At 41.0% G+C, this 26,938-nt stretch overlaps 1 protein-coding gene across 2 annotated transcripts in view; it reads left to right on the top strand.

Moving 5' to 3' along the window:
* Positions 1-26,938, top strand: part of TBC1D8 (TBC1 domain family member 8) — a 46,875-nt gene that overhangs the window by 2,834 nt on the left and 17,103 nt on the right. Inside the window, exons 2-5 of one of the 2 annotated variants that reach the window (XM_081198300.1) lie at positions 12,871-13,026; positions 18,320-18,438; positions 19,416-19,644; positions 22,194-22,434. In XM_081198300.1, coding sequence (XP_081054426.1) covers positions 12,871-13,026; positions 18,320-18,438; positions 19,416-19,644; positions 22,194-22,434 — 745 coding nt within the window. The remainder of the gene's footprint in view (positions 1-12,870; positions 13,027-18,319; positions 18,439-19,415; positions 19,645-22,193; positions 22,435-26,938) is intronic. The other variant, XM_081198301.1, reaches the window with a different exon arrangement.

A 26,938-nucleotide genomic window follows, 5' to 3' on the forward strand; every position in this document is an offset into this window, starting at 1 on the left:
TTTGCAGCAGTTGTAATGTGCTGCACTAGATTATTTTAAATAGTATTTTTATTGCTGCTTTTATATCTTACATATTGTAATTTATTGCATTGACATTGACATTCCATAGAACTCAAATTGTAATGCGATAAAATGCAATATTTAAAAAGAAACAATAAAAATGTAGAAATCAATATGGATATGCTGCAGACCAGTGGTGGTCCACGAATCACAGTCTGGGAGGTAGATAATACCAAAATAGATGCTCCAGTGGTCTGAGTCAGTCTAGAATGTTGAACAAGATGAAGGCAAGTGCCTTACCTAACGCTACAAAATAGAATAGAACATACTGCCTGGGCCCTAAATGCCTAAATGACCTCACATTTGCTGTTCAGACTAACAAAACAACACACTTACAGAAGGCAAGCAGTCAAGCCTGAGAGACAAGCCTCTTAAGCATAAACTGACTACAGAAGATAGGGTGGCATTCAACTAATTTTTACTCGGAGTGGACCCATTGAAATTAATGAACCTGACTCAATTAAGTCCATTGATTTCAATATATCTATTCTGAATGAAACTTAGTTAAATACCGCCCATAGTTGGGGTCTGAGTACCAAACCCCTAAACATAATGTTACACTCCCAACCCAACATTTACTGCAGTGCCATGCTCTGAATTGCTCCTGGACCACAATCTGCTCCATCAGATACATGAAATTAAGCTGCACTCCACACATAATTGAACTGATGGAATTCACTGCCTCAGGGTATGGTAATGTCCACAACCTAAGAAGGCTTTACAAAATGAATGAGATGTTATTGGAAAATAAGTTATCAATGCTTATTACCTGTGATAGCTAAATGGAATCTCTCTCCAAAGGCAGTATACATCTGAATACTAGAGACAATCAAAAGGGAAGTTTCTTTGCCTGCTCTTACTTGTGAGCTTCCAGAGACATCTGGTTGGCCAGATTCCACTCTAAATCTGTTTCCTTCCCAGAGCTAAATACTGTATTTCCTTTTCCAGCAAATCTTCTCATTACTCTTTTCCCCCTCCCCTAAAGAAAATCCCAAAAGACCATCCCTACCACCACTAACCACTATTTTCTCCCAATGGTGTTATAAGGAGGCAGCCTAGGAGCTCCAGATCTCCTACTCCTTGCTTTTTTATACCGTAAAAAAACAACAAGAATAGTGTGCATATTAGGATGGTTGGGTGTACTTAAATTGGGGTTGGGGAAGCTTTGGCCCTTTCAGGTGTTTTTGGGCCCCAGCTTTTATCAGCATCAGCTGGCTTGGCTAATGTTCAGGGATGATGAGAGTCTCCAATCTGTTACTTAGGTGTGGTCTGAACTGTGTTGTGCTTAACAATTTTTATCTTTGACTTGAGCCCTTAATTTTGAGTTGTTAGAATTTAAGCATCAAAACTGGTTTTCCAGAGGCACTCAACATGATGTGTACAGTGGTGCCCCGCAAGACGAAATTAATTCGTTCCACAATTTTTGTCGTCTAGCGAATTTTTCGTCTTGCGAAGCACGAAATCCCATAGGAATGCATTGAAAATCAATTAATGCGTTCCTATGGTCAAAAAAAGTCGAAACGAAGCCAAATTTGGTACAACAACAGTTTATTAACTGCTCTTTAAAGTCACACATACTGTAAAGAGCAGTTCAAAAATTGAAGGGAAAATAAATTAACTTTATAAACAAAACATGTCTTTGTTTTTAGACAAAGGAAAGAAAGCCGCGAGACGTTTTCGTCTTGCGAAGCAAGCCCATAGGGAAATTTCGTCTTGCGAGGCAAATCGAAAACAGAAAAACCTTTCGTCTAGCGAGTTTTTTGTCTTGCGAGGCATTCGTCTTGCGAGGTACCACTGTATGTGTTTCATAATAAAAAGTATACGGCACTCTGGTTTTGATACCATTATATTGGGTTTACTTGCTGTGTTAGAGAAAAAATGAAACGTAGAAACAAAGGAAACGTAATGTGGAAACAAGAAACAACAGTCCACATGCATTGAAATGGGTAAAGCATAACACATTTGTAGAATTTTGAGACACATTTTTGATGAAATGGTGTTTGACATTAGAAGTCTCATAAGGCATGCATGAGTCAGACTTGATGTGGACCTTTTTGACTTGTTGAACTTTACTATTGAACTTTTAACTACCGGTGCTCCCAGTATGTCACTTTCAAAGCTATGCCTTTGCTTAACCTGTCTGGGATGTTTCTACTGGTCTCCGTATATCACCATGTTCTTTTGCTCTCCCATGGAATATACATGGAATTGGTTTTTTGTTCTCTCTTTTCCATTTGCCCCTTTTAATTGCTGTGTTAAGAGAGATTAATTTTCAGATCTAAAAATAGTCTCTCAGCTGCTAGAGTTAGGCCCGGACCAATGCCTGAAGTATCTTAACAGCTGACAAACATTATGACTGTGCCACTGAGCCTAAGGGTGTGAAGTTGAAAAATAAAGTTGCTTTGGTAGATCATACTTTTGGGGGTTTTTATGGAAGCTACTATATGGTTTGCCTTAGGCAGTCCAAGTGGGTTTTAGCTTTGTCTTATCAAATTGCCCTTTTATTCTCCGTTTGTTTTCTGTCCCAGAAAGAAAACACTCTCAAAATAAGAGTCAAATGAACAAAACAATGGTAGTGTTCTAGAACAAAAATACTTTCCATCTTTGGCGTTCATTGTGGAAAAGAGTACATAATATTAATTTAATGGCATTTTTTTAATACAGAAGTTTGAGTAATTAGCAGCACAGTTATGTGTATTTACTCAGAAGTACGTCCCACTTGTGCTGCTTAAATCTAAATTTGACTGTGAGGATATAGATAAATAGAACAAAAACAGTATTTTTAATCATCAATACTAGAAATTAATAAAAGGTTAACATGAATCCCAGCTATAAATAAATAATGAAAGTCCCCCCCACTGTTTTAAATTTTGTTTATGAACTCATTAGTTTTGCAGTCTCGGGGGGATCTTGTCACCTGATCTCTCCATAAGTTGGTGATTTAGTAATTCAGCCCAAATCTTTTGATAGTCTTCTTATACTTCCTTAATGGCTAATGTTTCTAGTTTTGTTTAGGTTTATAAACTTTTCTTGTGTAAAAATGTCTATTTATAGCATGTGCCTTTTATTTCAACTGATCCTTTAGGGAATTTATTTCCTTTTTTATTATCATAGACATGTCCTTAGCAATGGAAACAGTTCCACAGATAACATCTAATACTGATCATTACACAATGTCAAGATTCTCCACACCCAAACTGTTGATTATAAATAGTAATTTAGCCTTATAGTCTTCAACTTCTCAGATCCAAGACCCACATTTAATTCCACTTCACTTTTTTACCATATGCCTGGTTTTCACATCTCTTTAGGGTGACAATATGTAAAAGAAGATGGGGCTTCTATGGTTTTAATAGTAGCACAACAGGAGGGTTTTTTGCTGGATGAGCCTGCTATGCAGTTGTAAAAAGCCACGCCTACCAAAATACCTTCTGCAAAGGTATTAAAGGTCAAAGAACTTTGTCCTTTGCATCTCTCTCTCTCTCTGTCTGTCTGAAGAAGTATCTGAAGAAGTGTGCATGTACACGAAAACTCATACCAATAACAAACTTAGTTGGTCTCTAAGGTGCTACTGGAACGAATTTTTAAATTTCATTTTAAAGAGAAGAATTTGACAAATGGTCTATAGTCCACTCCCAAACAATTGTTCTGTCTAATTAAATAGATAAGAAGCATAAGAAGTCACCCCCCCCCCCAGCAGAAATAAGATCCTTAGGGACATTTCTCTGTATCCAGAACAGTTAGGCTGCAATTTTATAATATAATATAAACTCCATTGAACCCAATGGTGCACATTTCCAAGTAGACATGTGTAGGATTGTGCTATTAGAAGCAATATTGCTGCCAGCAAAGGAAAGGTATTTTGATACCAAACACATTAAAAAGTGTTGTGAGATGAGAATATGCAAAACTGGAAAATTCCAGACAGAGATACTGCTTTCAGGGGAACCCATGGGAGGAAAGATGAGAAGTTCATAACCATTATGGTGGTATGTACCTTTCTTTCATAAAATGAAATAGGCATAAAAGTATTTTAGGTCTCATTAAAATACTGATTTAAAAATTGGGGTGATGTACCTGTCACAGGGGTTAGGTGTGATGCCAGCTTGGAAAGTAAACTGCACTTCCACTTGCAGCCTACAGTGGAAGAGCAATAATTTGGTAGTGAGTAGAGCTAGGAGCCACCAGTCAAGAAGCAGCCTTGATTCTATGATGCTGATCAACATGTTAGTTAGTCCATGTGAAGTTAGTGGATATAAATTGACTTAAATCCTGCCCTCCCATCAGATGTCAAGGAAATAAACAACTATCTGACTTTTAGAAGACATCTAAAGGCAGCCCTGTTTAGGGAAGTTTTTAATGTTTGATGTTTTTTCTGTTTTTAGTCCTGTTGGGAGCCACCCAGAGTGGCTGGGGAAACCCAGCCAGATGGGTGGGATATGAATACAATATTATTATTATTATTATTATTATTATTATTATTATTATTATTAGCTGTGATTCTCTACATATGAGCCCTTTTTCACATTTAGCCTGGAAATATTGGGGCTATAACTTCTATCTTCAGCTTTTTACCTTAGGAGATCCAAGTCTGACAGCATAAACTTAAATTGAAAACAGTGCTATTATTGGTTCTTAGAAAAAGTGTTGTGAGGACTTTAAAAATATCTGTAAGTCCTAGATCCTATTAAAACTTTTGTCATAGTTGCTCCCCACCCCCCAACACACACCCCTTGGTCCAGGCTGTTCAGGGTATTGTCTTTTGTAAGGTAAAGACTAAGGAAACTGGTTAAACAGGTTTTCTGAATTCACTGTGTGGCATTGGAAAGATGGGGCCCGAAGACTGCAAGATTTTGTAACCCTGAAACCTCTTTAGTTACTTGCTCTCATTTTTCTCTCTCAGTTATGACTTTCATATAGTTGCTTATCTTTAATATCATTTAAAAAATGAACTTGCTTTCAAAATGCATGGATATGCCAAGGTAGGAGAAGTAAGGCACAAATACAGTTATTACGAAACCAATAGCAGGATATTGGTTTAGCCTGGAAAAGAGGAGACTGATAGGAGATATGATAGCCATCTTCAAATATCTCAAGGGCTGTCATATGGGAGAGGGAACAAGCTTGTTTTCTCTTGGTCTGGAGCAGGGGTCTGCAACCTTTAAGACAAAAAGAGCCACTTGGACCCGTTTCTGAAGAAAAAACAACAACTGGGAGCCACAAAACCATTGCGACATTTAAAACAAATATATCTCCGGAGCCACGATCTGACAGCGGGCGGGAAGGTGACGTCGGGGCGGTGCGTGACTAACGCACGCACCGCCCCCATGCGACGTCACAGCCAGTACAGCGCCCGCCACAGTGAGGAGTGTCGGGGCGCACAATGCGCCTCCTCCCCTCGCTAGTATCCGCCCCGGAGCCGCAGCAAAGATGTAAAAGAGCCACATGCGGCTCCGGAGCCGCGGGTTGCAGACCCCTGGTCTGGAGGGTAGGATTCGGAACAATGACTTCAAGTTACAAGAAAAGGAGATTCTGACTAAACATCAGGAAGAGTTTTCTGACAGTAAGAGCTGTTTGATAGTGGAATGGAGGGTTTTAAGTAGAGGTTGGATGGCCATCTTTCATGGATGCTTTAGCCAAAATTCCTGCATTGCAGGGGGTGACTAGATGACCCCTGAGGTCCCTTCCAACTCTACAGTTCTATGATTTTGTGATATCTTTTGTGTAAACTATTCAGATGTCTTCTAGTTGAAACTGAGATCAGAGTTGGACTGCCTTTCATGTTACTTATTTTAATTATTTTTTGCATTTATATCCTCCCCTTTTCTCCATGGAGCTCAAGGTGTTTTCACTGTTCCCTCACTCCTCATTTAATCTTCACAACAGTCCTGTGAGGTAGGTTAGCCTGAGAGGCGATGACTGGCCCAAGTTCACCCAGTGAGCTTCATGGCCGAGTGGGGAATTGAACGCTGGTCTCCCAAGTCCTAATCTGACACTGTTAACTACTGTACCACCACTGGTTTTCACCACTGCTTGGGGTGAGACTGCTTGCTATTGGATTGAACATGCAATTTGCTTATGGTGAGCAATAATATAATCAGGGGAAAGGACCAATTCAGATGCTGAAGGAAATTAGAGGCTAACAACAACAATGTGGGAATAGAAGGGAAGGATAGAAGAAAGAAAGCTGTTATGGTGGAGTAAAGGGCCCCCTGATAATTAAGTCCAGTCATGAATGACTCTGGGGTTGCGGCACTCATCTCGCTTTACAGGCCGACAGTTTTTCCGGGTCATGTGGTCAGCATGACTAAGCCGCTTCTGGCGAAACCAGAGCAGTTCACGGAAACGCCATTTACCTTCCCACCAGAGTGGTACCTATTTATCTACTTGCACTACGTGCTTTTGAACTGCTGGGTTGGCAGGAGCTGGGACCGAACAACGGGAGCTCACCCCGTCGCGGGGATTCGAACCGCCAACCTTTCGATTGGCAAGCCCAAGCAACACAGTGGTTTAACCCACAGCGCCACCCGCGTCCCCTGCCACAAAAGTTACTATCCTCCAAAAGAAATTTGATAGCATGCTAAGAGGCTCTCAGCCCATTTCCATACTGGCTGCAGAGGAGGAAAAGCCCTCTTAGCCGCAGCTGGTTGGTGGGCTGATTCCCCCCCCCCCCATTGCCTTTTCCCAAGAGGACTGGGATGAGAGATCCATTCTCCTCCACCAGCTCACTGCATTTCTGTGTTGGCTACAAAGGGAAGGGGCTTTTCTTCCTCTGCCATTGCCAAAGAAGCCAACTGAACTGCCAGATGAAATGAAGTGATCTGTTTCTCTTTCACCAGCTCACTCATTTACCTGCATTGGATTCTTGATCCCCTTTGGCTAACAGGTGGGTGTTTAATTTGTTGTCTTTAGCTGCTATTTTCAAAAGGCTATTGGGTGGATGTTTTAGTTTTTAGTTTCAAGATAAAATGTCCCCATGACTGCTTTATCATGAATATGTTGAAACCCTGGCTAAAGTGAGCACCACGTCAAAATTTAAGAATATGTGAGTGGTGCAGCTACCTTGACCATGGTTCAAAGGTAGGTAGTTGTTGTCCGCAGCGGAAGAAAGAAAGTTTGTTAATGATCTCCTGTATATAGAGAAATCACACAATTTGAGCTGCTTTTCCTTTAAAATAATTCTGGCATTAAAATAGTAAAGCATACTTGATACTGCCTATGGAGAATTTGACAAAGTAAGGTTTTGTGGATTAAATGTGGTTAGCTAATATGAGGTGGGGTAGCTGTTTGAAGAGGACAATTTAATTACTGGAGGACTGGAAGCTTCCAGAATTTTTTCAAATAAAATGTCAAGTGTTCTCATCACTTTTTTTTCCTCGGAAGAGATAAGTTAAAGCCATATTTTCCACCAGAACTTTAATGGCTGAATTCTTAGAAGATCGTGTTTATGGGAATAAGTGTACATGGTATTTCAATGTCTTTGAAGTCCCTGCTGCTTCACATAGCTGAAGAATCATGTTACTTAAACAGACACACATAAGACCTTTGTCTGTTCAGCAGAGTGTGTGGGTGAAGTAGAAATAATAATAATAAAGCTTGGCAATTTGGTTATTTGAAAACTACATTATCTACCTGCAACCCTTGCCTTGCAATAACCCTGGAAGTCTAATAAGTATTATTATCCCCCATAAGGCAAATGGGGGGCAGAGGGTGTGAGAGAGTAACCTGCCCAATGCCACCTAAGGAAACAGAAGCACAAATTGAACGTGGGACTTCCTTATTGGTAGCTCAGTCTCTTTATTGCATCAGCTCAAACTTCAAAGATTTCTTCAGCTGTTCTTTAGTCTCTTAAAACAAAAAAGCAAAAAATTAAAGATTTTCTTGGTTTACAAAAGTACACGCATTGTCTCCTTTTTCCAGGTTGTAAAGTCTTTTCTATAGTCCCTTTGGCTTCATGTCTGCTCCCCACCCTCTGCTTGCAGCCACAGCTTCCTAGCACAGAAGCTATAAAAAAATGTAAGCAGACCTAATCAGGCAGTTATGTAGCATATCAGATTACATGCAGCTCCTTGTAAAGCAGGGACTGTCTGTGCGGTTGAAGGTCTGTAAATAGCCTTCTCTTGCCTGCAGGTTTATGTATAGATACTTAATGGGCACACACAGTATGGTTTGCAGGACTTTGATAGTGCAAAATGTGTACAGATGTTGCTGCTTCAAATATTAGTATTTTTTTAAGGTTTGGAAATACAGGATATCTAAGGAGAAAAACTTGTGTCTGTCTTGCTTTAGAGGATTTCTTGTATTTTCAATTTCCATTAATATTCCAGATGTAAATGAGGACAATTAAGTAGATCAAGTATTTTCAACAGGTGCATGTGAAGTCCCAGAGCTGCTGCTGCTGAGTAACTGGAAAGACATTACTGGAATTGTGCAGATGGAGTAACCAAATAGATATTTCCCAACATTGTTACTAAGGTGTCCAAATCCTTGGTGGTTTGGCAATACTTTAAACATCACAATACATCGACCAGGTGTCTTGTGTAAAATAGTGTGAGACTGAGATTTCTAGATTTTCTGTTGCCTTTTAGACTCCAAGCCAGTACGAACTTTAAAGTACAGTTTAATGAAACAAGACAAATCCTATGTGCAGTTAGTTGTGAATATGTCTCATTGTACTTGAGGTCTCCTGAGTAAGCTTTAGCAGGCGTGGGAAAAGGGGAGAGGTCCTCTTGTGGATTAGTAACTGGTTAAGAAAAAAGAAAACGTGGGTGGCTTTGTGGGTTAAACCAGAGAGCTTAGGGCTTGCCGATCAGAAGGAGTGAGCTCCCGTTGCTCGGTCCCAGCTCCTGCCAACGTAGCAGTTTGAAAGCACATCAAAGTGCAAGTAGATAAATAGGTACCACTCCAGCGGGAAGGTAAACAGTGTTTCCGTGCACTGCTCTGGTTTGCCAGAAGCAGCTTAGTCATGCTGGTCACATGCCCCAGAAACGCCGGCTCCCTCAGCCAATAAGGCGAGATGAGTGCCGCAACCCCAGAGTCGTCCGCGACTGGACCTAATGGTCAGGGGTCCCTTTACTTTTAAGAAAAAAGGAAGCAGAGATCCAGAATAAATGGCCAGTTCTCCAAATGGAGGAATGTTGAAGGCGGAGTCCCCAAAACCATTGCTTTTTAACTTGTTCCTAAATGGTTTAGACTGTAAAGGGGTGAGCAGTGAGGTAGCCAAGTTTGCTGATGTGATCAAAATGTTATGGGTGATTTTTTAAAAGGGACTGTGAATGGGCATTAAAATGGCAAATGCAACTCAGTGTAAACAAGTATAAAATATTGCAGTTGGGGGGCAAAAATATATATCTAAATTTCGCATATATGCTCATGCTCATATATGAACTGGTGGTGACTGACCAGGAACAAGACTTTAACACAGCACACAGTTTAAGTATGTAATTCTCTTACACAAGAAGTAGTGATGGCCACCAACTTAGATGGCTTTAAAAAAAGGATTAGACAAATTCATGAAGTAGAAGGCTGGGGTGGTGCCAATAACAAAATGGTGGTGGATGGAAGCTGAGTTTTTCCTGATCAGCTGGTAATTGCTGGCATCACTGATATCTAATCTCTCCTTAACAATTGCGATTTCCTTGTGGCAAGGGGATAGAATTTCATAGTTCAGTTTTCTTCAGGCAAGCCACAGACATTGGTTGTGTAGGTATCATGATTCAACCTCTCCATTTTAGGCAGAATTTGAAAATCCAGAGACTTTAAGTGAAAAAGGCATTTAATTTTATATTTTCCCTCTGCCCACATGCCTCTTAAAGTATTTTTACTCATCTCCTGTCACTTCTTCTCCCCTTAACCTTTCATACTTAATTTGTTTCATATACGTACCACAAAACAAAATCATTCTTTTTACAGTAGTAGATAGGTAGCCGTGTTGGTCTGCCATAGTCAAAATAAAAAAATTCCTTCCAGTAGCACCTTAAAGACCAACTAAGTTAGTTCTTGGTATGAGCTTTCGTGTGCATGCACACTTCTTCAGATACACGTGTATAGGTGTATCTGAAGAACGTGTATACAGGTGTATCTGAAGAAGTGTGCATGCACACGAAAGCTCATACCAAGAACTAACTTAGTTGGTCTTTAAGGTGCTACTGGAAGGAATTTTTTTATTCTTTTTACAGTCTCTTACTCCACCATAGGGACATGGGTGGCGCTGCGGGTTAAACCACAGAGCCTAGGACTTGCTGATCAGAAGGTCGGCGGTTCGAATCCCCACGACGGGGTGAGCTCCCGTTGCTCGGTCCCTGCTCCTGCCAACCTAGCAATTTGAAAGCACGTCACAGTGCAAGTAGATAAATAGGTACCGCTCTGGTGGGAAGGTAAACGGCGTTTCCGTGCGCTGCTCTGGTTTGCCAGAAGCGGCTTAGTCATGCTGGCCACATGACCCGGAAGCTGTACGCCGGCTCCCTCGGGCAACCCCACAACTGGACCTAATGGTCAGGGGTCCCTTTACCTTTACTCCACCATAACAGCTTTCTTTCTTCTGTCCTTCCTTTCTATTCCTACATTGTTGTTGTTAGCCTCTATCTAATTTCCTTCAGCATCTGATTTGGCTCTTTTCCCTCCAACCGAGCTTCTCTTGTCTTTCGGCCACTTTTATTCAGCATGTGGGCAGTCAATCCAACCAGAAGATTATGGCACGGCCAGCAAATGGGGTGAGAAAATGAGCAGGCAGTGGGTGGTTTGTGGCACTGGTGCCCACCTGAAAGTGGCCCACTGCTGGTCCCAAGCCCAGTCTTTGAGAAACACTCCCGTAGGGCTTCTAAGTAAACGGGTATTGTGTAGGATTAGGCTGTAAATGTATGAAGTGCATTATCCGTTGTAGTGGTTCTGCAGTGATGATCAGGCAAGGGAAATTATCCAGCCCTTCTTTCTGTCTCACTTTACAGGCCCCTTCTGAGGGCTACAGTAGGGAGGAAGTTGTCCTTCTGTGAATGCTTCATTAGTTGCAACCATAAGACTGCAATCGTATGCATACATATTTGGGAGTATGCCTCACTGGACTCTCACTTACCTCTGAGTATACATGTATATGATTGTGCTGCATGTCCTACAAGCACAATTTTTTGGGTAAAGGGACAATTGAAAAATATTTTTTTCTGACATTATTATTATTATTATACCCTGCCCATCTCTGGGCAGCTTCCAGCAAAATATATTATTACTATCCTGTCCATACGATTCTTTACACCTTAGATTTAATGTGGTGGAAGGTTTTGGGGAAGTGCCACCATGTCAAAATCATTCTCAATTTGTAAAATTTGTACAATGGGAAATGGAAAAAATAAAACAAGTATGCAGAAACACAGATTCTGTTGACTGTAGAATTCATTTTACACAGAAGGTTTCATGTGTTTTAACCGGAGATGGAAAGGTTAGTTTGAAGTAAAATAAAACGAGGAACTGGCTGCTGAGTCCAGTCATTCCGTAGGAGGAAGAGGAATTAAATGCAATAAAAAAAGAGAAGTGTAGGTAGATGTGTGACTTTCCATGATGAATTCAGTTTTGATACTTGCCAAGCCTGCATCCTTGTGTCTGAGTTTTAAGATCATATAGGATGAGGTACTTGTGCCTGTGCTGCATGTCGATTGACAGTGGCTGCCTGCCTGGCATTTGATTTCCAACAACAGGATGCTATAATGCTTTGAGGGGTGCAAAGAATACTACTTTTGACAATTAAGTGGTTTCTAATTATTGTAATAAAAAAATAAAACCACAGTTCATCCTTTTAGCTGAGTTTAAGTATACAGTGGTACCTCGGGTTACATACGCTTCAGGTTACAGACTCCGCTAACCCAGAAATATTACCTCAGGTAATATTTGCTTTGCTTCAGGATGAGAACAGAAATCGTGCTCCGGTGGCGCGGCGGCAGCAGCAGGAGGCCCCATTAGCTAAAGTGGTGCTTCAGGTTAAGAACAGTTTCAGGTTAAGAACAGACCTCCAGAATGAATTAGGTTCTTAACCCGAGGTACCACTGTGTGCGCATTCTGCAGTGAGGTAGGTTTTAGTTCCCCATCCCATGCTAGTACAGGTGTTTTGATATGATTTGTCATTTTTGTCACATCTCTGGTTGTAGTCTTCCAGACATTTGCTTGAAAGTAATTCCCACTGAAATTAAAGACCTGTCTGGTGGTTTACTATCAAACCAGAAGCATAAGGCATAGTCTCAGTGGGTGGACTAGGGGGCAGAGGCAACATGTCACATGAGAGTTTGAAACACTCCTCTGTTCTGCTCATGATGAGATACTTTGGTTTGCGGTGTGAGCCAGTGGGGATCAGTACAATGGCTTGTAAGCATCAAATGTATTGACTAGCACGTCTGAATCCCAACAAAAATACCTAGTGTGCGCATATGGCAATGAGACCCAGTCCTGGACATATAGAGAGAATTGGAGTTTCGGACTTGACAGTAGTAGTGATGTCTTGGAACTAATGCATCTCAAGAGCCAATTGTTAGCTTCAATGAGAACTTTTTAAAAAATAATCAAGGTTTAAGTGTTCTGACTAAGAGTACTGTGAATTTCAGAATTTATCAAACTTTGATCAAATTTTTAAATCAGATGTTACCTTGTAAACTTAGTACACCTGGGGTTTTGTTGTTTTGCTTTCTTTTATTACTCTTTCTGCCCATATTTCTCTTAGGTCAGTCAATTTTGAAGGAGCAGTATGCAATTTTCATTTTAAAAGGTTAGATTGATAATGAATATTCTGTTTTTAAAACATGTTTTCCTCTCCTCTGTGTATTTGTTTAGGTCGTCTGGTAGGTGCTTTGGATGCTGTGCTCGATTCTAATGCCCGCGTAGCTCCATTTCGAATTTTGCTTCAAGTTCCGGGATCACCTATTTACTCTGCCATAGCTTGTGGTGAGTTATTGAATGGATCAGAAGTTTACTGGGCCATAGCCATTGGTGAGTTGCATACCAGACAAAAACTAAAGTCTGAGCATGCTGTGGTTTGCATGTCAAAGAAGCTGAAGGTAACTCAAATTAATAACACAGCAGTGTGCATAAGTGCTTATTTAACAATCAACATATAATTTGTAACTTCCATGTACGGGTAATTTAAATGCTTGTTGACACAACATTAGAAGTGCCCAAAGCTTTCAGTTGTGGGAAGCGGTGTGGCTTTTCATACTGGAGCACACACATTTCTGTATCCTGGGAACTGCTGAAACAGTTAAAGGGGTGGGGGGAAGCTTTATAATCTTCTCCCTGATATGGTAAGTTTCTGTACATGGGCAGGGAATAGTTTATGTTGATAGTATTTAAACATTCAGACCCTCCCTACAATCTGAAATGGTACAGCCTAGCAACAGATGCATTACATGGGGCTTCTATAGTAAATTGGCTGCTTTAGTGTATCGTGCTTTATATATTTTCTGAATGAGTGTTATTATTGTAAAATAGATTATCTCTGGCCTTGAAAGTATTCTGGAAATCCCTTTATGTCCATAAGTCATTGGTACTTCTTGAAGGCTAATCAGATCCAAGCAGAAAGGGCTACATCAGGCATAGGCAAACTCAGCCCTCCAGGTGTTTTGGGACTACAACTCCCATGATCCCTAGCTAACAGGACCAGTGGTCAGGGATGATGGGAATTGTAGTCCCAAAAGATCTGGAGGGCAAAGTTTGCCTAAGCCTGGGCTACATATTGGATTTTGGTAGAACCCACATCACCTTTCACACAGAGCCTATTCTTAGGATTCTTTTGGAAGTGGTGCAAATGTTCTTGGTTTTCAGAGTAGCAGTTTTAAGTTTGACATAAGTAATATATGCTCAGAAGGCATTGGGTTGCATCTTACACTGCACACATGGAGTTAGTTCCATTTGCACCACAGGACTTCCTCTCCCTATTCTTTCCCTATGCACCCACAGAAGCTACTCTGTAGGGTCCCCCAATGCTCTGGAGCAGATTTTGAGGGTGTGTAGGGGGCTGCAGGGGAAATGAAAATCTGTCGTGCAAGTGAATCAACAGCATAGAATACAACCCATTCTTGTTATTTGTTATTACAGTGGTACCTCTGGATGCGAACGGGATCCGTTCTGGAGCCCATTCACATCCTGAAGCGAACACACCCCACATCTGCGCGTGCGTGGGTCGCAATTCGCAGCTTCCACGCATGCTCGTGACGTCATTTTGAGCGCATGCGCGAGCGGCGAAACCCGGAAGTAACGTGTTCCGTTACTTCCGGGTCGCCGTGGAGCATAACCTGAAAACATTCAACCCGAAGCTACTTCAACCCGAGGTATGACTGTATGTTAAAACGGAGAAAGTGAGTTTAGTATACTCTGATTTTCCTTCTCTTAAAGCTACTCAAGCCCTTTGATTAGCAGAATGCATTTTAAGGCTGTAGGGAATTTTACTGCTTTCTTTGGGTTTAAAAGGATTCCTTGCCTTGCCATATTTGCTACTAGCATGATTCAGTTTCTTACTTGAAAGCAACGTTAATAATTTTTGGTTCCCTTGTCTGTTGTTCAAGGATGTTGTTCACATCACTATAGACAAGGACTTCTGGCTTATCATGGTTTAGAACTAGAATCCCAGACACAGACGCAATTGAAATCCAGGCTCAGTTACCACTTTCCAGTTCCCACAGCTTGCAACAGAGTAGGAGTAAAGTGGGAGCAATTAGGCAGCTCCTGCACAGTAAACCAGCAACCCTGGCTGGTTTACAGTGCCATGTAAACAGCCACAGTTTGTATACTTGTGTCCCCTCTCCCTAAAGTGTGTAGCTTCCTATGCTGCACCCTCTTTGAATCAGTCTCCTGTCCTTTCTTTCTCCTCACTAGAGCTTGAAAATCAAGGCCTTTTCACTGCAGAAGATTATGATAAGTTAATTTATATAGCTAGTGGGATACTAATTGATAGTTATAGGATCAATGTTGTATCGATCATAAGTGTGCAGCTGAAGCAATTTTATGGCCACATAGAGGTTCGTGAGATAGTGTGGAGTTGGATCATAAATTATTTAAATTTGCTTGCCATTGCATGCTGCCACCAGCAGCATTGAAACAGCGTTTCTAGGCTTGACAATAGCAGTCAGGAAAACAACAGGTGGACTCTTTCTCTCTCAGCCAGGAGGATCGATTTTTGCATACTGCTTCTTTGACCTTCTTGCAGAAAGTGAAGGGCAAAAGCACCGAGATTGTCTCTTGCGTTCACTGCAAGTGACTAGATTTTTTTGTGCTTGGTTTAGATATGTCACTGTGTTGGTAATGAAGGGTACACATGTGCAGAAAGCGCTTTTCCTTTAAAATATAAGTGGTAAGCCAGAAATAATCCATGCCTCTTATTTCAAGTATTTTTAAGGGTTACATGATGAGTTAGTTACACGTGATGTTTTTATACCTGACATAATACATGTGTATCTTGCATTCTGGTATCTTTGCTTTACTTCAGAATGTACTGTAAGAGGCAAGATGAGGTCAGGCCTGTAAATAATTATGTAGATGTCAGTTACCCCCCACCCCCTGCTTACTTGTACTGCTTCTTCATTCTTTCCTCCTCCTTGGACCAATGTAATGATGCTAGATACAGTTATGTATCTTCCTTTTTTGCCCTCTCATAGTTCTTGTTTCTAACAACGCTGCTATTGTTAGTGTAATGAGATTTGCCACACAACTTTAGATACAGCCGAAATAGAAAAGTCTGAATTTTGTACATCCTGGAACTGTTTAATTATTCTCAACCTCTGTTTCTGCAAACCTACTGTGGAATGCCACAATGATTGTAATGCCAAAATAATTGCAATTTCCAGCTTGTGATCTTGAATGCTATGTTGCAGGTAGAAATGAATCTTTCCCCCCCTCTCCTTATCTTGTATAGTGAGATAGGAGGGTGGTGGTGGGGGATTCCAAAATGATTAATTCAGCTGTTTGATTTAATAACTACATATGGAATTGAAAGAGGAACAGAGTGAAAATCTGGACAAAGAGAAGTGGTTGAAATTTAGCTCATAATGAAAGCGAAAAGAGACTTGACTCTGGCTGTGGTAGCATGCAGATGTTGTTTATTTATAAAATTAATGTCCCTCCTTTCATCATAAATCAATCTTGGGGCAAGTTACAACATACAGAAACATGAAACCAACAAACGAAACAATTTCAAAACAATTGGTTGTAAAATTAAGCATAGAACTATAATCTATCAGTCAATTTACACAACTTAGCCCATATGTCACTATTGTTTGCTGGAAAGTCACTTAAAGCAGATTGCAGTCATAAAGCAAAAGATCAACAGAATTTAAAGCTGCTAGTAATACAAAACATATTAGTTGCTAAAATATCAACCATCCATTAGCATTAAACATTTGCCCTGCTGTGTATTGAGTTTAAGGATGATCAAGAAACAAACCCTTCTTGCCTGTTCCCCATTTTGTATAAGGGCCTTACTACCTTCCCCTTATTCTTCCCCATACTAAGGAATAAAAGCATAATCAATACATGTATAAATACTTCCGTGGGAAAGCTTTCTGCTTCCATCTCTTCTCTTCCATATAAAGGTGTTGTAAGAGGCAGCAGTTCTGTTTGTTTTGTTACTGAGTTCAACATTGGTCAGATATAGCTCCACAGCTTCTAACAATGCTATGCAAGCTTTTGTAAAAAACAAACAAAAAAAATCAAGCTATCAAATGCCATTTTTAATACTAATGTTTTTGTGTGTGTGCATGTGTTTGAGCAGGAGTTATCTTGATTAATAGTGTTTATCAAGAGCCATCACGAGGTCTTCCTGTTGAGGAAGTTAACTCTTGGAAAGTTTCCCTTGCAATTGGCATTCTCTGTGGGAAACCTACCAGAGGAAAGTGGAAAAATATTTAACTATATTTATCATCTCTGCGATGTGCGGCAACGTGCAGTATCTTTAATGGTTGCAGTACTTGGGTCTGATTATGTTTACCTGTCCCCCTACCATCCTCAGATGTTCTCTTTTTCCTCTGTCACTTGGGGTAATGGTCTGGAAAGGGTGACTGTTACTTCCTCCTCTTCCTGTAATCCAGCTAACTCACAACACAGTACTTTAGGTGTTTGTATTTAGTGGGATCTATTGCCATGTCTACAGGATTGTAGCCTTACTTATTCTCTGCAAGTAGGTGGATGGTTGTTTGCTTTGTAGCAATCTTGCTCTTGCATTCATTTTCTATTGCTCCCTGTCTCTGTCTGGGTCACTTCATGTTGTGCTCATTTTTTACTTGCCGTATTGAGTAGGAAGGCTTTCCTACCCATATAGCAGAATGTGGTGGTAGAGTGGACTGTACCATTGCAGAATGCTCCCCTACGTGAAAATATCCTTGCAAGTAGAAAATGAGCACAACACAAAGTGGCCCAGGCTATAACATTGCTTCCTAACGTGTTAGTTTTGTTCTGCATTTACTTGTGGGGAGGCTTCATGTGGCGTTCCAGTTATCATGTGGCAAGCACTCAAAATGTATTCAGTGCCCGTTCCTTTTTGCAGCATAATATTATATGTCTGTTCTTCCCTTTAGTCTGCCATAGCCAGAGACCAGACTTCAGTAAATAAGAGTCTGGAGTCAACTCAGCAGATAGTGCCCCAGCAATACCTCAAGTGTTTTGCTCGGACGGTTGCTGGGGAGCAGCACCAGGAAAGGGCTGTTGCCTTCATGTCTTGCTTGTGAGATTCCCAGAGGCATCTGGCTGGACACAGTGGGGAACAGGATGCTGGAGTAGGATAGGCCTTTGGTCTGATTTGGCAGGTGTCAGATAACCCAAGTTGCTTCATCTTCAAAATGTCCTTATGAGGAAGCCATCCCTTAATTATGTCTACCTGATGGATTGGGTAGTCAGGTAAATATTTCAGTGCTTTAATATTGCTGCTTAAAAAATACCGCAGTAATGAAAGGTCACAATAACCGAAGAAATACCACAGTAATTCACCATAACAGAGACTACCTTCAAAAGTGAAATAACAGGTTCTGCTGCCCCAATTGCATTAAATAGTGGTATGCATCTACAAAGGGCTATTGAAGCAGGCATTAAACTAGAGATACTAAAACAGAAAAAGTCATGGCCAGTTTGTTACTGAAGTTTGTATGTTACTGCAGATTCTTGGATTGGTCTGAATTTGTTTGTACAACACTCACTTTTAATATACTTTTGTGTTATTTTTTCTTTTCAATTTGAAAACTTTCCTCGCCACATTTGGTGTCTTGCTCAGTTCTCCTCTCTCTTCCTTTCCTTATGTCAGGTGCCACAACTGAGGAAATAAATCATCACTGGGAGTGGCTGGAACAAAACCTACTCCACACCTTGTCTGTATTTGATAATAAAGAAGATATTGTTAGCTTTGTCAGAGGTAAAATAAAGGTAGGCCTTCATTCTTTCCACTTGTTTTGTAAGGGGCAAAACAGTATTGAGGAGCAGAGACATCTATTCCCATAGGGCAGGGGTTGGCAAGGTTTACTTGGCCTGGGCTGGTTCACTCCAGCAGAGATCCCTCCTTGGGACGGATCATGAGCGCACGTGGCCACGATTTCCAGCATCTGCATCTGCAATTTTCAGCATCTGAGCATGCACAGATGTGATTTCCGACACCGCGGAAGCAAGTCCCTGTGCCACACTGCACTGGTTTAGTGCAGTGGGTGGGGACTTGCCGAGCAGGCAGTGCAGTTTGGGGGCGGCTTGTGGGCTGATTAAATTACCCCCGTGGGCTGCTTGTGGCCCATGGGCCTTAGGCTGTCTACCCCTGCCCTAGGGTATTTCTTGGAGCAGAAACATATTAGCCATTTGGTATATGATCAGACTCTACTCTTAAGGAATTGTGGCTTTGCAGTCTTGATTATTATGATAATAATACCAACTTAATTTCAGGATGGTTGAAATTGCACCTTGAAAGTTTCCCAAACAGGGTTTCCCAAACTTGGGTCTCCAGCTGTTTTGGTACTACAATTCCCATCATCCCTGACCATTGGTCCTAGTAGATGGGGGTGATGAGAGTTGTAGTCCCCAAACAGCTGGAGACCCAAGTTTGGGAAACCCTCTTCTAAAGGATGGGGAACTTGTCCTTGCATGTTGTTGTACTCCTTCTCCCATCATGCCCAGCCAGTACTCAGGGATGATGGGAGTTGAAGTCCACCAACAGTGGGGTGGCCAAAAATTAACCACCCCTGCTTTAAAGCACTATACAAATACCAAGTTTTAATTTATTAGTTGCTATTAAATATGTAATGTAAGCTATTAAGTTGAACAGCAAATCTTGTAAATCATTTGGTTGCTTGTAAGTATTAAGTTGCATGTGGTCACTTCAGTTTCTCCTCTAATGCATTAATTTGCCATTGACTTAGGCATTAATAGCAGAAGAAACCAGCAGTAAGCTAGCTGAGCAGGAAGAGGAGCCTGAGAAGTTCAGAGAAGCACTAGTGAAATTTGAGACCAGATTTAACTTCCCCGAGGCAGAGAAACTGATAACCTTTTACTCATGCTGCTGCTGGAAGGGCAAAGTTCCTCGGCAGGGATGGCTTTATCTCAGCATCAATCACCTCTGTTTCTATTCCTTCTTTCTCGGCAAGGAACGTAAGTATGAGCCTGCAATAACGCATCTCACTGATTTGTACGCTTGCTTTTCAAACTGCCGAATTGGTTTCCCTAAGGAAGAAGTTAAAAGTGTAGTTATTTCATCCTTTGGCTAAATCAGAGATGACCGGCTTTATTTTAAGTAGGCACATTTTCATAAGAGACCATTTATTTGGATTTGTAACCTGCTCTAACTTTAGGAGTTCAGGACAAGAATATAAAAGTAGCTGTGCTGGATCAGACCAAAGGCCCAACCAGTCCAGCATTATGTTCTCACGCTGGTTAACCAGATGCTTATGGGAACCCGCATAAGCCACTTGCAATTCCTAGCAACTGGTATTCAAAAGCATACTGCCTCTGGCAGTGAAGATAGAAAATATCTGTCACGGCTAGTAGCCTCCATGCATTTTTCTGATCCTGTTTTTAGAAATATCAAGCAAACATATTTGTAAAGTCATTATAACATGATTAAAGCAAAAAAGAATGCTTGTGAATCAAAGAGGAGCATTTCTTTGTACTGGGATGTACACACACTTGGGCACGTGTTTCTGTCTACATGCACACATGTATACACACACAGCAAACCACCAGGGAACTTTCTGCTCATCCTTGTAAATTAAGGCTCAGGTTGCATGTGTCACTAGACCAAACTATGGCTTCTCATGAAGACACAAGCTGTGGGTTCCTGGGAAGGAAATTGTGACTGTTTTGCTCTTCTGCTGCTGCACTGCAGTGAGCTACGGCTTAGTGTGTTGTCTGAATATGGGTTTGTGGTTTGTTTGAATCCAGGCAAACCACAAGCTGTGTAAACCAAGAAGAAACCTTGGTTACAGTTCATGGTTAGAAACATTATATTCTTAATTTCCAGTTGTTGTTTTGTAGTTTAAAATGTCCTACATTTAAAGACTTGGGGGGGGGGGGACTAAAAATATGTGAATACATTTTGTATCTGTTACTAGTGCTTTTTTCTTAAAAAAAATGTTTAGGGGTACTCTCATTTTCCTACTCATATTGAAATACTGTCCCTCAATGAGGCCAAACTTAAATGTTTAGGGGTATGTGTCCCCCGTGTCCCCCCAGAAAAAGTAGTGTCTGTTACTATCAAAATAAATTTAAAGAATGACCCCAGAAGTCAATATTATATATGATCAGCTGTAATTTCTCCTTCTCAAGTAAATATAGATAAGGGGGGAAACTCACTCTAAATTTGGTGTCTAAAATCAGTATGTTGATTTTAGGACAAGGAGTAGGACTGGTGGTAAGGGGATGGGATCATCTTCCAAGCCTGAGACATAGAATTTCTGGGTTTACATGAAGTGACCTGGGGCTTGCTCATTCTTTTCTAGTTCTAAACTGTTTGTAAAACTCATTTAACTGTATCGCCTAAGTTTTTAAGGTAAGAAACATTACTGCATACATTTAAAAAGCTGATGGTGAATGTAGCCAAATTTGTATGATAGACGTCCCTTGTTTTATCTTACGGCAGCTTTGCACAGACTTGCCACAAAGGATTCATTATCCTTATTAGGCTGAAGAACATAACTTTGTATCATACAGAAGCCTTGTGTCTATAAGGAATCATGCCATTTGCATTACTGCTCATTAAATCTCCTGAAAGATAAATCAGTGCATGCATGGTTTTTGACAGAAGTACAGTTATTCCTTGCAGATGTTTATGTTATTTTATCATTTCTCCTCATTTACCAAAGCAGCCTTTCATATTCTAAGCCTACTCTTAACATGGGTTCACCAGAAACAGAATGGATTTTTGTGCATTGCAACACCCTTCTGTCCGCACCCATGGCCCATTTTAGCTTTTTAACTACATTGTATAAAGTTACCTAAAATTATGCCTACAGGGGCTGCAGATTTAATTGCCATGGAGCAGGGCTAGCTCAGGACATCTTGCCGCTTGAAGCAAAAGCCCCTGGTGTGTTGTCAGTAGCTTCATCAGCTCCCCACCACCTGCTGCCTCCTCCTTTTCCACTGTTGCTGCTTGGAGGCAGCCCAGGGAAGCCCTGGCATGGTGGAGTGGCACACAGTGGTTGGGGGAGATTGTGGCACGGCTGCAGAGCGGCATACTAGTCAGGCCTTGATCTGGTGCCTGAGGTGACTGCCACATCGTAAGTGTGCCAGTCCTCGCATGGAGTTATCTGCATATGGCCTGCTTGGGTTAATACTGTTTTACTGACTGTTTAGAATAAAAGAAAGTGAGGAGAAAATACCCAACATGAATTTTTACTTCCTTTAGGTTTAGGGATGTTTTTAAGGATTGATGTTTTTATTATGTTTTTAGATATGTTGTAAGCCACCCAGAGTGGCTGGGGAAACCCAGCCAGATGGCCAGGGTATGAATAATAAAATTCTTGTTATTATTGCTGCAATCTTATATATACTTACTTGGAACGAAGTATCACTGAATCTAGCATGAATTTACTTCAAAGAAGATTTGTGGAGAAACTGTGTGTGTATATGTATGTGTGGGAGACATAGATTGCTGGATTCTGATGTTTACTTCAATAGATATTTTTGTGTTTCCATGGTGGCAGTAAAACTTATCATTCCCTGGGTTGATGTCCAGAAGTTGGAAAGAACCTCCAATATCTTGATGACTGACATTATCCGCATCACCACTCAAAGTAAAGAACGCGATTTCTCTATGTTCCTTAATATTGATGAAGCATTCAGGATAATGGAACAGTTGGCAGATGTAACTCTCCGCAGGCTACTGGATAATGAGGTCTTTGAACTGGATCCAGGTTTGCAAGATCCTACTCTGATCACCAAGAGGTAAATAGTGACATCGTTTTGTTGAAGGGGTCTCATATTTTAAGTAATATCCCGCCCCTGCCCCCCCCCCACTACTACCTTTGTGTCATGAAGTCTAAATAAAGAGCAAATCTATCTGGGAAAGGGCAGGGAACAAAATACAAAAATAACTTCAATCAAGTAAGTCCTGTGACCCTTGTGGTATTATTCAGAACCAGTCACATCTTTAGCATTTCTCTGTAATGCAGGAAGACACACAAGCTTTTTCGGCCCAATGGTCACATTCTGTTGTGGGCAATCTCCTGGAGGCCACATGCCAGCATTATTGGATTAAAAGGGAGTCTTAATTTGTGCAAGATCTGCGCTGAATAATGCCTTGTTGTACAACTTCACACTGCATTTTTTTTAAACAATAATAATAGTAATAATTTTTTTATATTCTGCCCATCTCACTGGGTTGCCCCAGGCACTCTGGGCACTTTCCAACACATTAAAACACAGCAAAACATCAACCATTAAAAAAACTTCTGTACAGGGCTGCCTTCAAATGTCTTCTAAAAGTCAGATAGTTTTTTAATTCCTTGATATCTGATGGGAGGGCGTTCCACAGGGCAGATGCCACTACCGAGAAGGCATTCTGCCTGGTTCCCTGTAACCTCACTTCTCGCAGTGAGGGAACCAGCAGAAGACCCTCGGAGCTGGACCTCAGTGTCTGGGCTGAATGATGGGAGTGGAGACGCTCCTTCAGGTATGCAGGTCCAAAGCCGTTAAGGGCTTTAAGGGTCACCCACACTTTGAATTGTGCTTGTAAATGTACTGGGAGCCAGTGTAGATCCTTTAGGCCTTGTGTTATATGGTCCCGGCAGCCACTCCCAGCTGCATTCTGCATTAGTTGTAGTTTCCGAGTCACCTTCCGCCAAAGCAAACACATTTTCCCCATTATGTAGTATAATATCTTGCCTTGCCGGTACATTTTCCTTTAAAAAGAAAGAAAGAAATATATTGAGTTGAATCCAGGCTTGATTTGGCAGAACTCTGCTGATTCCATGCACCCTGGGACAGAAGAGTGGGGAGACAATTTTCAGCAGCTCTTCCTTCCCCCAACCCCAGATGCCTCCCCAGATCTGCTTTGGATGGTTGGAAGACCCTTCAGAACAAAGTGGATAAATGGCACATGGATTTGGAGGGGGAAGGAGGGTGCTAGAAAATGCCTCCTCCCACTTCCATCTGCAACAACCTCCACTGAATCAGGGTCCCATCCACGAATGGAAACAGCGGTTCCATTTGCAGTGGGATATGTCTGGATCTATTCCAGTTGTGTTTTTCCCTGTAGTTCATCATTTGGGAAGAGATGGGATTTCCAGCCAACTTTCGCTAAAGCAGAGATGGAGAACCTGCAACCCTCCAGAGATCGCTGAACTCCAAATGCCCATCACCTGCAGCCAGCATGACCAATGGACAAGGATGATGGGAGTTGTGGTCGATCAAAATCTGGAGGGCCACAGGTTCCCCACCCCTAGGTTAATAAAGAATAATGCTCAGGCAGTGAATTACAGAAGAATTAACCAGCATTTGCTCCCAAAAGCAAAGAGAGATTGAAGTATTACATAACCACAAAAGCTCTTTAATTTAAATGCCCCGAAATGCTTTCAGCGGTACCCAGACATAAGATCGTCTTAATATGAGTGTTTTAAAACGTCCTCTTATTAATGGACTCTGTGTGACTGTTTGCCAAGAATGTGGAAAGCACAAAAACGTTGTGTATTATATTTTGCTACATACGTGATATTGCTTGTGCATTTTATTTTGCTACATTATGTGATATTGCAACTTATAATGAACATTTTCTGGTTTGAATTGCATGATTGAGCAGCTGCTTTCTTATAATCTTGCCTGGATTTTCTTAGTGTGTATAATTAGTGCAGTAGGCAAATACACTCTAAGGAGTCCTGTATTAAAAGCAGCAGTTTGGGGGCACAGTTGGACTTTCTCCAAGGTCTACCTTTCCCCCTTGAAATTCTGTGTTCAGAATAAGTTAGAATTGTTTTGCAAATCTGCAGCATGAATTCCTTTGTTTATATGGTATGAAACAAAGTGCCATCTTAAACTTCAGAATTCTTTATATGTTACACTATTTATGTCACATACCTGTGGTTCTTAAATATTTTAGTACTGAGGATTATTATTCTGTTTTGTTTGCTCTTTGCAGTCCAACACATTTTCTTTCTTTATAGCTATTGTGTGGGACCATACTTAAAGCTTTCAAATTGATTTTTTGATTAGAAGGAAATTTCAAGCAAAGGTTTACAGAGTGGACGAAGAATTATGGAATTAAGTAAAGTTGCTATAAAGGATTACTTCATTTCCAGCTGCTGCAGCTTTTTCAAAGAGTACAAAAATAAGCACATTCCTTATAATAGAGCAGGTCTCTCTCATACTGAACCACGTGAAGTCTTTTTAAAAGGAATGCCTTAAATACAGAGATGTTCACTCCTTGTGTGAGTTGAAGGCACTTCCGCTTATGCAAGAAGAAGTCTGATTTTTGCTGATTTCCCCTTCCCACCAAAGCCCCTTACACCTCATTCCAAGGCGCACTACAAGTTCCATCACCATCGTTTGACTTGAAGAGCAAGAGAGAGAGAATCACTGCAGCCATGCTGCACTTCAGAAGTGCTATGCACACCTACACAGCTCAGCGCAAATGGAGGGATGGCCCTCGCAACAGATGTAGGGCCCATGTGTTTCTGAAATACTGAGAGCCCTTTGGAAATGCCGCCCCAGTGCAAGGCTCTAGTTTGTGTTGTGCTACACTTTAGTTTGTGCTACACTTTAGAAACTCAGCAGTCAATGATATTAAATGTTTTAGTCAACTATTCTCTGTATTTCCCCTTTATTCAATGCGTACTGCTAATGCTGTATTTCAATGCACGGAATAGAATTTAAAAAATGGGAAGTCATCACAACTCTCCCATAAAGTGTAACAAAATCTCTTCATTTACACTGAGCATGAGTGGTATCTAACAGCTCAACTCTGCTAAAAAGCCCTAAATTTAAGAAGTACTATATAGGTGTATTTTATACACATATTTAAAGCTTAATATATGCAGTGATTGTACAAAGTATACTGTGATATCTGTTGTCTTTCCAAGAACAAGCGTTTTAGAAACTATTTTCGTGGGAGAGTAGTTCACCCACCCTTCATATAGATACTGGCAAAGAGGCTTCTACAAAATGAACTGGAGATGTTGTCACTGATTCAACTCTGTTTTGGTCAGAATGGAAAAATATTTTTGTGCTGAGCCAATGCAACACTTAGTCATACTAGCAGATTGTTAGTTGACTTTGTCAGGTGATTATTATTTTTTCTTGTGAGGAAACTTTGACTGTAAACACAATCTTTTCTTCCTTTGAGTACAGTTTTCTGTTGTTTGTCTTTAAACAAAATAAAAACTTTCTGACTTGCTTCAGAAGCCCAGCTAGTCTGTTCTAGGGTTGCCATACATCCAAATTTTCCCAGACATATCTGGAATACCACAGTTGGCAGCAGTGTCCAGGCAGAAATTGGGGAAATGTCCGGGAAAATCCGGACATACCACAGCCCATGTCGGCAGTGCCGTTTTTGCTGTTTTTCCATAAAGGGAGCTAAAAACAGCAATTTTTTTGCTTTTGCCCCCAAAACTAAACAACTTTGGCAAATCAATCAATCTGTGGATTTTCACTGTTTAAAATATGGCAACCCTATCTGTTCTGGATTTTGAAATGGCTGCAAAACTGTCCTCTGTACTAAGCAAAATGGCCCACCAAGCTGTTTTATTACACTGCTGTCACAAATGAAAAAGGCATTCTAAATTCTTAAAACTACTTGAGCAGGGGGAGTTGATGGATTTCTGTTGTCAAATGAAGCACAGATGCCAGAAGGCACTCCTTAGATTCTTTAGCCCACACTTTGCATTCTTTTACTGAAACAGAGAGGGAAACTATTTCTTCCTTAAAGCGAACTGTTTTGAGGGGGAAAGTAATGTGCTATGAAGAGAACTGTAGAACTTAAGTGATAAACTGGTATATTCATAGGCACCCATACCATACTTGTGTTGCTTATATAGGGTAAGGGGTTTGTGTGCATACGCATATGTGCCTGCTTAATCACTTGGGAACCCTTGAGGCAGATTTTGCAGGTGTATGGGGAGAGGCGGTGAAGGGGAACTCTAGTTTCGTGAGTGGAACGCCCCACTTGCAGCGTTGAATACAACCTGAGGTTATTCAAATCCTGGCTAATTGAAATGGATCTCATTTGCCACTGCAGTAAATATGCCAGTGAGAATCTTCCAAAGGCGGGCAAAATGCCATTAGCCTGTTGAAGCTGGAGCTTAATGGAAACGATTTTTTAAAAAACGCTTTTACTCAGGACATAAGACTCAACAAACAACAGCTTGCAGTGAATGAGCAAGTGTGCTAATACATGCTGCTCAAATTGTGCCACGCCTCTCCTCCCAGAACACTAGGGTGGTGTTAAGTGCCAACCAGT

Source organism: Podarcis bocagei (genome assembly GCF_964188305.1).
Source record: "Podarcis bocagei genome assembly, chromosome: 6".
Classification (NCBI taxonomy): domain Eukaryota; kingdom Metazoa; phylum Chordata; class Lepidosauria; order Squamata; family Lacertidae; genus Podarcis; species Podarcis bocagei.